At 43.1% G+C, this 15,204-nt stretch overlaps 1 protein-coding gene across 2 annotated transcripts in view; it reads left to right on the forward strand.

The window, feature by feature from the left end:
- The window catches only part of LOC124011646 (inactive dipeptidyl peptidase 10-like), a 61,336-nt gene that overhangs the window by 21,817 nt on the left and 24,315 nt on the right, over window positions 1-15,204 (forward strand). Inside the window, exon 1 of one of the 2 annotated variants that reach the window (XM_046325105.1) lies at window positions 9,209-9,578. The exons of the other annotated variant lie outside the window; for it this stretch is intronic. Within the exon in view, the coding sequence (XP_046181061.1) occupies window positions 9,552-9,578 (27 nt within the window). The 5' untranslated portion in view covers window positions 9,209-9,551. Of the gene's footprint in view, window positions 1-9,208; window positions 9,579-15,204 lie in introns of those variants that run through there. 2 annotated transcript variants of the gene reach the window in all.

Here is a 15,204-nt window from a genome sequence, read left to right on the forward strand (position 1 = left end):
TGGAAGAGAGAGGGCCATGAGAAACATAGACACAGGCCCGGTGGCTGGTATGGATCCCTGGAAGAGAGATGGCCATGAGAAACATAGACACAGGCCCGGTGGCTGGTATGGATCCCTGGAAGAGAGATGGCCATGAGAAACATAGACACAGGCCCGGTGGCTGGTATGGATCCCTGGAAGAGAGAGGGCCATGAGAAACATAGACACAGGCCCGGTGGCTGGTATGGATCCCTGGAAGAGAGAGGGCCATGTGAAACATAGACACAGACCCTGAGGGATCTGAAGTGTGTCAGTGCTGTACTTGTTCTATCCCAGAGATAATTGTCTCCCTGCACTGACATACATAGACAGCTGTTGAACGGCAATATATTTTTATATTCTATGTAGACCTCAATGTCCCATAGGGGACCAGTATGGAAAAGAAGTATGGAAATGCATGCACTCCCTGTCTGCTAAATGACTGCAATGTAAATGTAAGGTTTGAAGCGGTTATCACTATGCTGTTGATAGTTGTGCTTTTGCTTTTGCCAGTTATGTACTTTAGCTGCATTGGGCGTTTATTTTGATGTTAATTCAGTTCCCTGTTATAATGCATCCTTATGTCAACTGGCTCTGGGCGAAGATGAATCCTAGTGGCATGTTTATCTCCTTCCATTCTTTCTCATTTGTTTCATTGGATTTCTCTAATCACAGCAGATCATCACCACATCGAAGTGAACCTTTGTAATGGTCTGCATGCTGATTTAAATGTTAGCTGTGCTGTACTGGTGTTTGATGGGAGGTGGGCTACTTGTTCCAATGGTAAGGACAGCGCGGGTCAACAAAAACAATTGACCTGTGCATTATTAGTGCCAACAGGAGTGGGTTAGAGTTGTTGAAACTTCCTCATATTTCTATCTGTCTGTCTGTGACTTTCAGTGTAACTATCTGTATGCCACTACACCTCCTCATTAACCCCACACAGTAGATAAAGTCAGGGATATAGTCGGTGTAGCTGGCGCTCCGACAATCTCCTTCTGAGCTGGTTCACTGACTATAGTGCTTATGTGAGGCAACGGGGCTATGTCCCAATTATCTCTCCTCCTTCCCGAAGTGTGCACTTCACTTCCCTTCACTGGTTTGAATGGGAAATGGCTGGCATCAGAAATAAGGTGGAAGCTCTCACTAGCCCGTGCCTCCACCTCATTCTATGATTTTCGATTTTTGGAAAGTAGTCGACGAGTGCACACTTCAGGAGAAAGGAGATATTATTGGGATGCACCCAGGGTAACTGAGGCACTGTGTGTTCAGTTTGGTGTTGAGCGCCGACTCTCTACACTGGTGTATTTGGGCTTTTCAAAGGCTTAGGCTAGCCCGTGGGCAGCACATCCCAACTCAACCATGCTCATTGTCTTCCAGTACATGTCCACTGCCTGTTTAAGTATTCAGAGGAAACGCTCTTTGGCTAGGTCAGTCTATTGCCATAATAACAGATGACTTGATGAGGACTCTTGTCTTGTTCATCCTCTCTAGTGTCTACCTCTGGATAGGAGGCAACATAACCTGTTTCAGAGTTCATGTTGTTCTGCAGTCCTGTTGTCTGAGTGCTTTGCTGTTTTCATCGCTACTGTAGGCGTCTGTTTAATAAGTAAATGTAGTTGATGCACTCTTGACCCCGTGCCTCAGAGTGGCGAAGTAGGCCAATGCGTAGGGCCTAGTCTGTTTAATGCATGATTGAGTTATGAGACTATAATCTGCAGCCGTAATTGAGATTGAGAGATCGACAGCCTCCTGCAGGATAATATTGTCTGTGCATTGTCTTCCGGAACACGGTCTTGCAGGCTCTCATTTGGGCCCTGGCGGTTAGGAACTCCTGGTCTGCATCCCGATTCCTTATATAGTGCACTACTTTTGACCAGAACCCTATGCCGGCCTAGTCAAAAGTAGCGCACTACATAGGGAATAGGGTGTTATTTGGAACACGTCCCTGGAGGTCGGCCGTTTGAGAGTATTTCAGATTAGAATATTTGATTACTGACATCAGTGGAGCTCTGGGCCTTGAGTAACACATGAAGCATGTGTCTTCTCCTTGCACAAGAGAGGAATGAAAATGAAGATTATAGGCGGTTTGTCTGTCCACAACGATAATATGTCTTTGACATTGCCCAACCAAAGATCACTGTGAAGATTCTTGGCAAAAAAAAAAAAAAAAAAGAAGTAGAGACTAAGTGACGACACCTCTTAGGAAATAGAGTTGCATCTTGCAAGCTCTCGTTTGAGTCGTTTCCAATGACCTACAATCCTAATAGACAGACGAGACTCCTGCCCTACCTCAGCCTCTCCCCCGCTGGGAGAGCACACCAGGCTAAAAATACCAGGATATCACACTTAGAAAACCACCTGGAGCTATAGACGAACCCTATTCATCGACTATCTATAAATGGTGTAGCCGACACATCGAGGTCAATTCAAATTGAGCTATGATGATTACGGTGTTTCAAATTGCCACAGCAAGATATTCATACGGGATTGTTTTGCATTGTGTTCTTCGGATGTTCGCCATGTAAATTGCCTCAATTAGTCAGAGCATGAGTAAGGAGAGAAGGGAGGAAGGCTCCTATACATGTTCATTGAGAATAGAACAACACAACATGGACTCTGTCCAGTCTAGAGGATATGACTGAACTTCAGCACTCTAGTGGAGGTAACACCTCTCCTTGAGTCCGAGCGAGGAGGATTTAAACACGCACGCATGCACACACGCGAATGCAACACACGAATACACACACACACACACACACACACACACACACACACACACACACACACACACACACACACACACACACACACACACACACACACACACACACACACACACACACACACACACACACACAGTCTCTGATTTCCTGTTTAAATATTTAATGGGAGAGTGGTTTTGATTTCTCTCTCTCTTCTCCTGCTCATTCCAAATGATGTTCTTAATGTGCACCCATCTGGTTATAGACCTGGACATAGCACCGTTTCAGCAGCTATGCTTGTCTTAAATGATGTGTTACACTGCCATATTTATAGACCTATCCAAGGCCTTTGATACTGTTCGAACATCCCCTACTCATGCAGAGGTTGTGTGAAATGGGCCTCGGCCAGGGAGCTATAAGTCAAGTTTCCTTGATTTTACTAAAGGTGTCCCGCTGGGGTCTATTTTGGGACATGTCCTCTTTACTATTTATTTAAACAATATTGGTCTATCCTCAAAAACCTGTAACATGTTATGTATACGATTGCCCCTACTGCTGACAAGGCTATGTTAGATCTTCAATCTGATTTTGTTGCCTTGCCAAAAGACCTTGTTGATTTAAAATGTATACCTAATGCAGGAAAAACTACATTTACGTTGTTTTCTAATTCTCATAGAAATATTTGAGATAATTTACACATTTATGGATTGGATGGTTCTCTCATCGACGAGGTTCCCGCCTATAAATAACTGGGCGTTTGAATTGACAAAAGCAATGGACATTTAAAAAACACACAGATTGAACTAATTAAGAAGCTGAAGCTAAAGTAGGGTTCTTTTATAGAAAGAGATCATGCCTCTTCCTAAACAGCAGGCAGCAGATTGTACAGGAAACCTTCCTGCCTGCTCTTGATTGTGGTGACACCATTTATCAGAACGCAGCAGCCACTACTCTAAAACCCTTGGATACTGTGTACCATAGCGCGCTTCGCTTTATCACAGGCGACAGGTTTTAATACTCATCACTGCATCCTTTATCAGAAAGTCGGCTTCATCAGAAAGTCGGCTGGACTTCTATAAATTCCCGTTGTTTTTTTTTTGCAAAGCTCTGCTGCACCAGCGTCCAACATATCTCACTTCTCTGTTGAAGTAGACAAATAGGAGGCACCAAACCCGCTCACAGGGTTGGTTAACTCTTGAGGTTCCTGGTGTCTCTACCAGCCGAGTTAAATCAGCCTTTAGCTTTAATGCATCCCTTGTTTGGAAGAATTTACGAACCTCATTGCGTCTTGAATCACTGGTGCCAATAGGGCACAAGGGAGGAAGGGATTCACTGAGGTCCGCGAGTGTTTTTTTGCTCGATTGTGATAAAGTATTGGCGTTGTTGAAACGTAGTGTATCCGTAACTGCAGTATTTTGTTGTTCCTTTTTGGCTGTTTTATTGGGTTATCATGTCGATTTGGGAATTGTTTGCTCTCAAGACAACATTGAGAATGAGACCCTGGTCTCAAATGGGCTTCCCCGAATAAATTAAAGTTAAATAATAAAACAAAAATGTCACTTATACAGCATCTCCCAACTCCACAAAAAGCCAATTGAAGAAAAATATCTCCAGGCTGTTTATTACCTTTCCTTTCTCCTTTGATTTTTTTTTAGAGAGGAGCTCGGGAGCTGGCTTGAATAATATGTAAAGGTCAATCTCAGTCACACCTGCTGCTGTTCTATCACTGATGTAACCTGGCTGCTATTCTGATATTTTGATTGGTCATATTTGTAAGTTAGAGTTCTTTAACGCAGATTTGGCGAGTTGGATCACTTTCCATATAGTGGTGCTTTGAGATGTCTTGTCATAGTAGTATTGGCTCTGTCCCTGTCCCTCTCTCAATATCTTCTATCTCTCTCTCTCTCTCTCTCAATCTTTTCTATTTCTCTCTCTCTCAATCACTTCTAAAGGGCCGACGAAAAGTATTCAGACCACTTGACTTTTTGCAAATTCTTTTATGTTACAGCCGTATTCTAAAATTGTTTACATGTTTTTTCCCCCTCATCAATCAACACACAATACCCCGTAATGACAAAGCAAAAACAGGTTTTTATAATGTTTTGCTAAATATCGCATTTACATACAGTTGAAGTCGGAGGTTTACATACACTTAGGTTGGAGTCATTAAAACTCATTTTTCAACCATTCCACAAATTTCTTGTGAACAAATGATAGTTTTGGCAAGTCGGTAAGGACAACTACTTTGTGCATGACACAAGTAATTTTTCCTACAATTGTTTACAGACAGATTATTTCACTTATAATTCACTGTATCACAGTTCTTGTGGGTCAGAAGTTTACATACACTATGTTGACAGTGCCTTTAAACATCTAGGAAGTTTCAGAAAATTATGTCATGGCTTTAGAAGCTTCTGATAGGCTAATTGTCTTAATTTGAGTCTATTGGAGGTGTACTTGTGGATGTATTTCAAGGCCTACCTTCAAAGTGCCTCTTTGCTTGACATCATGGGAAAATCAAAAGAAATCAGCCAAGACCTCAGAAATAACATTGTAGACCTCCGCAAGTCTGGTTCATCCTTGGGAGCAATTTCCAAACGCCTGAAGGTTCATCTGTACAAACAATAGTAGGCAAGTATCAACACCATGGGACCAAGCAGCCGTCATACCGCTCAGGAAGGAGACACATTCTGTCTCCTGGAGATGAACATACATTGGTGCGAAAAGTGCAAATCTATCCCAGAACAGCAGCAAAGGACCTTGTGAAGATGCTGGAGGAAACGGGTACAAAATAATCTATATCCACAGTAAAACGAGTCCTATATCGACATAACCTGAAAGGCCGCTCAGCAAGAAAGAAGCCACTGTTCCAAAACCGCCATAAAAAAGCCAAACTACGTTTTGCAACTGCACATGGGGACAAAGAGCGTAGTTTTTGGAGAAATGTCAGCTGAGACAAAAATAGAACTGTTTGGACATAATGATCATTGTTATGTTTGGAGGAAAAAGGGGAAGGTTTGTAAGCCAAAGAATACCATCCCAACCGTGAAGCACGGGGGTGACAGCATCATGTTGAGGGGGTGCTTTGCTGCAGAAGGGACTGGTGCACTTCACAAAATAGATGGTGTCATGAGGTAGGAAAATTATGTGGATATATTGAAGCAACATCTCAAGACATCAGTCAGGAAGTTAAAGCTTGGTCGCAAATGGGTCTTCCAAATAGACAATGATCCCAAGCATACTTCCAAAGTTGTGGCAAAATGGCTTAAGGACACAAAGTCAAGGTATTGGAGTGGCCATAACAGAGCCCTGACCTCAATCCCATCGAAAATGTGTGGGCAGAACTGAAAAAGCGTGTGTGGGCAAGGAGGCGTACAAACATGACTCAGTTACACCAGCTCTGTCAGGAGGAATGGGCCAAACTTCACCCAACTTACTGTGGGAAGCTTGTGGACGTCTACCCAAAACGTTTGGCCCAAGTAAAACAATTTAAAGGCAATGCTACCAAATGCTAATTGAGTGTACGTAAACATCTGACCCACTGGGAATGTGATGAAAGAAATAAAAGCTTAAATAAATCATTCTCTCTACTACTGTTCTGTCATTTCATATTCTTAAAATAAAGTGGTGATCCTAACTGACCTAAAACAGGGAATTTCTACTTGGATTAAATGTCAGGAATTATGATTAACTAAATTTAGATGTATTTGGTTAAGGTGTATGTAAAACCTCTGACTTCAACTGTAAGTTTTCAGACCCTTTACTCAGTAATTTGTTGAAGCACCTTTGACAGCGACTACAGCCTCAAGTAGTGCTTGCCTACGGAGCTGTGAGGGGAACGGCACCTCAGTACCTCCAGGCTCTGATCAGGCCCTACACCCAAACAAGGGCACTGCGTTCATCCACCTCTGGCCTGCTCGCCTCCCTACCACTGAGGAAGTACAGCTCCCGCCTAGCCCAGTCAAAACTGTTCGCTGCCCTGGCCCCCCAATGGTGGAACAAACTCCCTCACGACGCCAGGACAGCGGAGTCAATCACCACCTTCCGGAGACACCTGAAACCCCACCTCTTTAAGGAATACCTAGGATAGGTTAAGTAATCCCTCTCACCCCACCCCCCCTAAGTTTTAGATGCACTATTGTTAAGTGACTGTCCCACTGGATGTCATAAGGTGAATGCACCAATTTGTAAGTCGCTCTGGATAAGAGCGTCTGCTAAATGACTTAAATGTAATGTAATGTAATGTCTTCTTGGGTATGATGCTACAAGCTTGGCACACCTGTATTTGGGGAGTTTCTGCCATTTTTCTCTGCAGTTCCTCTCAAGCTCTGTCAGGTTGGATGGGGAGCATTGCTGCACAGCTATTTTCAGGTCTCTCCAGAGATGTTAGATCAGGTTCAAGTCCGGGCTCTGGCTGGGCCACTCAAGGACATTCAAAGACTTGTCTCGACGCCACTCCTGCGTTGTCTTGGCTGTGTGCTTAGGGTTGTTGTCTTGTTGGAAGCTGAACCTTTGCCCCAGTCTGAGGTCTTGAGAGCTCTGGAGCAGGTTTTCATCAAGGATCTCTCTGTACTTTTCTCAGTTCATCTTTCCCTCGATCCTGACTAGTCTCCCAATTCCTGTCGCTGAAAAATATCCCCACAGCATGATGCTTCCACCACCACGCTTCACCGCATGGATGGTGCCAGGATTCCTGTAGATGTGACACTTGGCATTCAGGCCAAAGAGTTATTTCTTGGTTTCATCAGACCAGAGAATCTTGTTTCTCATGGTATGAGAGATGTTAGGCACCTTTTGGCAAACACCAAGTGGGCTGTCATGTGTATTTTACTGTGGGGTGGCTTCCGTCTGGCCACTCTACCATAAAGGCCTTATTGGTGGAGTGCTGCAGAGATGGTTTTCCTTCTGGCAGGTTCTCCCATCTCCACAGAGGAACTCTAAAGCTCTGTCAGAGTGGCCATCGGGTTCTTGGTCACCTCCCTGACCAAGATCCCCAAACTCCCCACCTCGACACAATCGTGTCTCGGAGCTCTACGGACAATTTATTCGACCTCATGGCTTGGATTTTGCTCTGACATGCACTGTCAACTGTGGGACCTTATATAGACAGGTGTGTGCCTTTCCAAACAGGTTGCTAAATTGATAAACATATTTTTTTGTGTTGTCATTTATTATGGGATATTGTGTTGATTGCTGATTATTTAATCTATTTTAGAATAAGGCTGTAACCTAACAAAATGAGGAGAAAGTCAAGGGGTCTGAATACTTTCTGAAGGTACTGTATTTCTGTCTCTCTCTCTCTCTGGTACACACCCACACCATTCCACACACCCCACACACACCTTCAACACTAACTCAATGACAAATCAGCCCTGTGTTTGTGAGCAACAAGGAATTTGTACCAATTTGTAAATCACAAATAGAATCTTGCAGGACATGACGCTCATTTGGAAGAGTAATGATGTTGTGAAGAATATGCAGGCCCGCGTATGACTCACAGAGTCATTCAACAGGACTGGGGATGGATGGCTATTCTTAGAGCTGCTATGTGGACCATGATTGCTTGGCAGTGCAGCAGATAAAGGAACCCTGCAATCTGCATCATTAACTCAGGCTGGAGAGTTGAAACAGCTTCTTACTGTAATCTAGAGCCATAATCATTATGCTTAATTATATGTCCAAATTATAATATCTGGGTAAATAATTGACAGGAATGTGAGTCTTATTTAGTACATTTAGTAATTGCTTGCTTTTCTAAAGTCTACCGACCTTGCTAGCAGGGATTCTGCCTAAGATAGTTAGTTAGACAAGCTTGCTACTCTAACTTGATTGATAGCCTGAAATGGCTTCTTGGTACTGTACCTAGTTATGAGGTTGGGAGATTGGGAGCCTACCTGGGCTAACTAAAGCCAACTTCAAAAAATTGCTAGGAACTAGTAGTACTACAGAGAAACAGTAACAATGTAAAAAAAAATAAAAGGTACAATATTTTTCTATTATAGTTTTTTTTTACAGATATAATCTGAGGGGCCACGAGTCCCATATGGGCATGAAGCCTCTGCATGAAAGGCACTATAGGCCGCTAGTTTAAGGCTTGGCAAGATTATTTACTCAATGTCAATGTACGTGATATCTAATACTCCTTGTAATATTTCTGGTTTGTTAGATATATTTTGTTTCAGTGAACAAGTGTCCATTCTTTCAAAGCACAATGCCGTACTGTAGTTTGGAACTTCAGCACCATGGACAGCTCGCATTGAGCGCTGTATCCTTCAAAGTGAGAGATTCATTTATTCAATCTAACACTCACACTAAACTGGATTATGATACAAATGAAAAGACACATCACACTATTGACAGAACCCCTTGCCAGTCTAATTTGATCCAGTACTCTGAAAACTCTTGTCATGAACACGAAGTGTATTATTTTCCCGCCCCCTTTGCAGAGTGTGTGTCTCTTTTATTGTAGTGGGGGGGATATTTCTACTCGTGGTCGTGGATGTTTACAGCGTCAGCAACACACATCATACACTTTCTTTCACGGGATATTGCGTGCTTGAAAGAGAGAAGGGATATTTGATACACTGTGGGTTTGACCTTTTCTCCATATATGCTTTTTTGAAAAGCGAGCTACGGTAGATTTCTTGTAATCGTGATGCCCCCTGCTTGACTTGGGTTAGTATTTCTGGATTGTGTTGTGCGTCAAGCCCCTCGCCATTCTCTGGGTTGATACGTAGATATATCAGCTACTCCGAAAGGTCTGTGCATACATTGCACACATTATCGAGTCCATCTGAACGAGGAGGTCGGGAAAATCAAGATCCCACAATGACAGCTTCAAAGGAAGGAGAGGAGGTAGGATGGTACACGCTAATACTGGTTTTGATTGAGGCGTTGTGTTTGTGTAGAGATGAAGTGCTTATTTTCAGTTGAGTCGGTGTCAACTGCGTGATGGATGCAACAGATCCGTCATCATGCAAAACAGAACCGATGTCATAATGCAAGGGATTCGTTTAACCGGAAAAGACGTGAGGTGTATTTATCTCTTCGGATAGGCACTCTCTTTTTAATCCACTCTTTTTTTCAATTAAGATTTAGCCTTACATTCGTGGTAGTTTTATTCATTGACTCCCAATGATGCGTATTGTATTGACATCTTTCCCGTCACGACCCTTGCTACTACACCGTAACTGCTAAGATGAACTGTTTCGTAGTTTTCTGAAGTTGCCTTATGTTATCACAACTTACAGCAATAACAATGTCCTGAACATTCGAGTTCAGCACATGCTCAAACCAATATGAACGCTGTTATTAAGCCAACTCCCAGAGACGTAGAGCATGCATGCATAGGAGCCACATATACTTAGTCTCATTACAGATGTGACAACCTCAGTTAGTAAACCCCCATTCAGTTATGTGTAGCTTCAATCGAACATAAGTTTAGTTGATATTCACATTAGATATGTACATCTCATGGATTCAAGACCAAGACACACTGATCATTCTCCTAGGCAATTCACTTATTTCAAGATGAGATCTTATTACTTGAAAGTGATTCCTATTAATAACTAACAATAGTAATAATTTGGTGGGTGCTTATATTTGTCCTATTTCACACATGTACAAGTGTGCATTATAGGCATGTGTGAATAGAAAATCATTTTTTGGGGGGAATATCCTCCCTGGCTAACTCCCTCTGAGACACCCTTGGAGAGTTGGGTCGCGGCCAGGGTCTGCGGTTATCAACGACGACCCTGGAGCAATTAGGGTTAAGTGCCTTGTTCAAGGACACATCAGCATATCTTTTACCTTGTCTTCTCTGGGATTTGAACCCAGCGACCTTTTGGTTACTGGCTGAACTAGAGCTGGGATGATAAACCCGAAAATGATCGACACAGACCATACTGATATCATTCATTATGATTAGTAGCCTATACCAGAGAAATATGAAGTTTGAAATGAAATGGGACTGCTAATATGGGTGATCGTTAATGGGACAATGAAAGGCTACAACCATCAAACTAGTAGTATTAGTTTAAAGGATGCGGCGTAATAATGTTATACATGAAACCTATTTATCATTACCACACAAATTAAAAATGATTATTTATTGCAATACGGATTTTTGTCCATATCGCCCAGCTCTAGGCCCAAAGCTCTAACTGCTATTGTAGTTGTCTGAGTAGGAAGTGCTATTGAGTAGAGATTTCTTAATGTATGTATGTATGTGTGTGTGTGTGTGTGTGTGTGTGTGTGTGTGTGTGTGTGTGTGTGTGTGTGTGCGTGCGTGCGTGCGTGCGTGCGTGCGTGCGTGCGTGTCCGACCAACCCTGCCATGTGGTAACTCCAGCTCTCTGGGATCCATGAAGATGATAAACTTCATATACAGGGACAAAGGAAATAATTTAGCCCATTGCACATTTTGGAAATAACTACGGTCAGGTGTGTATGCAAATGTAGGCATGTTAAAAACGCTCCCCAAATGGTGATTCGATGTCAGGGAATCTCTGAGATCTCTTACACAACTGACAATCATTGTATGTTTGTTGTACAAATCCTTTCATTAGCCGAACACATTGAGAAGGAGTAGAGTTCCTCAGCCAGCCCCTGCTGTTTAATCTAGATGGTTTAATGTTATGTAAAACCACTGGACTGCAGTTCTTACCGGCCTTATTCTCTGGTTTTCATTCATGATTCCCGTTTTCAAACACAGTTTTAGGCGGTTTCAGGAGAATCTGGCCAGCTCTCTGCTCGGGCTTTATCTGGCTTTGTTAAGTAGAAGGATAGCTCCGATGCGTGTTTAACAAATACTCTGGGACTTGTAAAGCCCAGTGCTCTGCAGTGACTGCTCAGGCAGCTGGTGAGTACAGCGGAAATCCTATTGATAGACATGTAGTCTCAGTATGAAAGAGCATGATTTATTATATATCTTCCCTGGATTAGGAGCATTATACAAATCTGGCCCTCTGTGTTTCTGTGTGTGTGACGTGTGTGTCTCTCTGTGTGTGATGTGTGTGTGTGACATGCTCAGCCTTTCCCTTACACTACACCAACCTCGTTTGTGTGAATACTCTGACATTGATAGAACCGTCCTCATACGTGTGTGGCCTAGTTGCATATTTGAACTCTGAAAGTTGTCCCGACACAACCAAAGGAGAATGCCCCTAATGACTGGAGGTCATAGTGTAGTAGCCTATTCTCAAATCAAATAAATGTGTTATTTGTCACATGTTTCTACCGGTGTAGTCTAACAGTGAAATGCTTGCTTGCGGGATCCTTTTCCAACAACGTAGAGTTCAGATAATGATACAAAATGTCATGAAAAATGTACATAGTGACACGAGGAATAAATACACTGTGAATAATGAATAACAGTAACAGGCACAGGTAACGTGGGAGTACCAGGACTGAGACCTTAGGTAGCTATTAGGGCTGGGAATTGCCAGGGACCTCACCATACGATATGTTCACGATACTTAGTTGGCCGATGTGATATGTATGATATATGATACGTTTTTGTATAATACAAATCGATACTGTGATTTTATTGTGATTCGATGTTCCAAACATATTGCTCACCGTATGTAAAATAAGACTTTGGTTTTGTAAAAAAATGAAACACACACAAAAAAAAAACCCACTAGTATCTATGTACAGTTAGGTAGGGGTAAAGTGACTAGGCAACAGGATAATGCAGATAATAGACAGAAGTGGCAGCGTATGGTGTGTGTGAATGTGTGTGTGTGATTGTGGTTGCGGGGTGCCAGTATGCATGCGTGCGTGTGCTATGTGTGTGTATGTGTGTGTTGGGATGTCCGTGTAAGTATGTGTGAGTGTGTGGGAAGAGTCCAGGGTGTGTGCATAGAGTCAGTGCAAGAGAGCAAAAAAAGGGTCAATGCAGGTTGTCTGGGTAGCCATCTTATGGCTTGGGAAGTAGAAGCTGTTCAGGCTCCTGTTGGTCACAGATTTGGTGCACTGGTACCGCTTGCTATGCGGTAACAGAGAGAACAGTCTACGGCTTGATGGCTGGAGTCTTTTGAAATGTGTCCTGGGTGACAGGGAGCTCGGCCCTAGTGATGTACTGGGATGTACTCACTACCCTCTGTAGCGCCTTGCGGTCGGGTGCCTTGCCGTTGCCATACCAATCGATGATGCAGCCAGTCAAGATGCTCTTAATGGTGAAGCTGCAGAACATTAGAAAGATCTGAGGACCCATGGCCAATCTTTTCAGCATCCTGAGATGAAAGAGGCACTGACTTGCCCTCTACCCAACTGTACTGGTGTGTGTGGACCATGTTAATTCCTTAGTGATGTGGACACTGAGGAACTTGAAGCTGTCGACCTGCTCCATTACAGCCCCGTCGATGTAAATAGGGGCATGCTCGCCCCTCCGTTTCCTGTAGTTCACGATCTGCTCCTTTGTCTTGCTGACATTGAGGGAGAGGTTGTTGTCTTGCACCACACTGCCAGGTCTCTGACTTCCCTATAGGCTGCCTATTGTGCACTCACATCATGGTCCTCTTTTCAATGGGCTGAATACAGTGAACTAGAGGGAGAGAGTGAGACATTACTCGTCTATACCTGTCTACAGCTCCGCTCTGATGTATGGCGAGGCTGGCTAGCTGAATGTACTGCCAACAGATCTCATAATGAAACCACTACAACAGTACAACTAACCTCTAAATAATTCAAAATTCACTGAAAGCTGCCCAGTAGGGAGTTATGGGTATGTACTGTATAGGGCCCAGGGGTAACTCCACCTACCTATTTGATTCAATACATTCATGACAGGTTAGACTGAGTTAAGGTTGAGTCGGGGGCCTTGGGAAATCAAATCCATCTATTTTCTTGGCACGTATCTGTAAATATTATATTCATATTAGCTCTAGTCCTGGGTGTGAATGTGTTTTCCTTCACAGGCTCAGCATTAGCAAGTCCCACTAACACCCTGGACCAGAGCTAGCTTTAAAAGAATATCTGTTATGAATTGGGAGTCATAAAAGGGGTCATTAGGGGCCAGGCAGTGACAGGTGGCCCTCTGGTCACAAACAAGAAGAGTCTGACAGCAGAGTGGAGGGGAGATGTGTTCTGTAAGGACTTGGCAAGGCCTCACTCGCCCTAATTGCACTTGTTTGTAGTGGCTGGCACATAGTCAGGAAGTTAATGAGACTCAGTGACTGCATGGGGAATCCTCCCTGCTCTCTGTAAATCCCAGTGCCTTGAGAAGATGATCTGTCAAAAAAAATCACTATTCTATTGGATGATGTGTTAGAGTGTTTTTTTTTGTACAGTAGATTTCTTGGGAAAGCACAGAAGGTTCTCCATGGTAGGCTCGACGAACAGGTTCGGACTCACAGAGCCGTGACTCATGCCACAATTGCCTGCAACATGACCTCGTTAGTATGTTTGTCTGCCCAGCAGTGTCTCACGTTACGGGTGTTACTTACGGTGTTGATTACCTTGCGCTGGACTGCCTGCCTGTTTTGCATCCTTGCTTGTCTATTTGCGTCGTTCTGACGGATGGTCTTGTTTCCAAAATGTAACAGGCAGGAAACATGATTGTCCGGATGTTGCCGTCCCCAACTATTTTCTTTTTTGAATTGTTATAACCACCTCATGACAAACTAGCAAAGGATGAAAAAACACCTAGAAACGCATTTACCAAAAATCTGTTTGGATTTATAGTTGTTATACATGTTACATTAACAGGTCATAGGTTACAGGCTGTGAACCAATCACGTTAATCCGGTAAGCTTTTACAGTAATTCTGCATTCTTACCCAAATCAATTCAACCAACCATGTACAGCTGTAATTCTATATAATTACCAACATTAGATTAAATGGACATAATGTATTTATGTATAGAATATAGACATACCCAGAAATCGATGCACCAAGCCAGGTTAAAACGGTCTCCCTCTATGACTCAGTGTTTTTAGAGGAGAAATGACAGGGCCCTTTTGAATGTCTCGGGGAGTATCCTCTCTGGAGATAGCTCCTTGAGAGCAATCGATAGTTTGTGTTTCCACCACTCTCTGCCCTCCCTGCGTCCCTTATGTGCTGCGAAGGGAAGGCTAGGTGGTGTACTGTAACACCCATCTGTACACCTCTCAGCTCTAATCACGTCATCTCTGGTCAGTCCAAATATTTGCTCGACACACACCTATTCACTTTGGCATGTTCAGAATGTTCATCCTGAAAAGGTGGACGCCTACTGCTTTGAGACAAAGACATGTCCATTGATAGCAGTCTGATCGCATTTAATTAAACCATAAGCTTGCATTGACTGCCTGGCACTGTAATTATATTAGGGATTATATTGTAGGAAGTGGTGGGGTTGGATCCCATTGCTGACACCAAAAGTGGACTCTACTTAATTCCAATTTGGAATTACAATCTTACAATATTGTTTTATTAACAACTCACAAGTGCATAAGGAACACAGTATTTCCCCGTTCCATAAAAGCCTCTATGTTTCATC

This window comes from Oncorhynchus gorbuscha, linkage group LG23, assembly GCF_021184085.1.
Source record: "Oncorhynchus gorbuscha isolate QuinsamMale2020 ecotype Even-year linkage group LG23, OgorEven_v1.0, whole genome shotgun sequence".
NCBI classification, from domain to species: domain Eukaryota; kingdom Metazoa; phylum Chordata; class Actinopteri; order Salmoniformes; family Salmonidae; genus Oncorhynchus; species Oncorhynchus gorbuscha.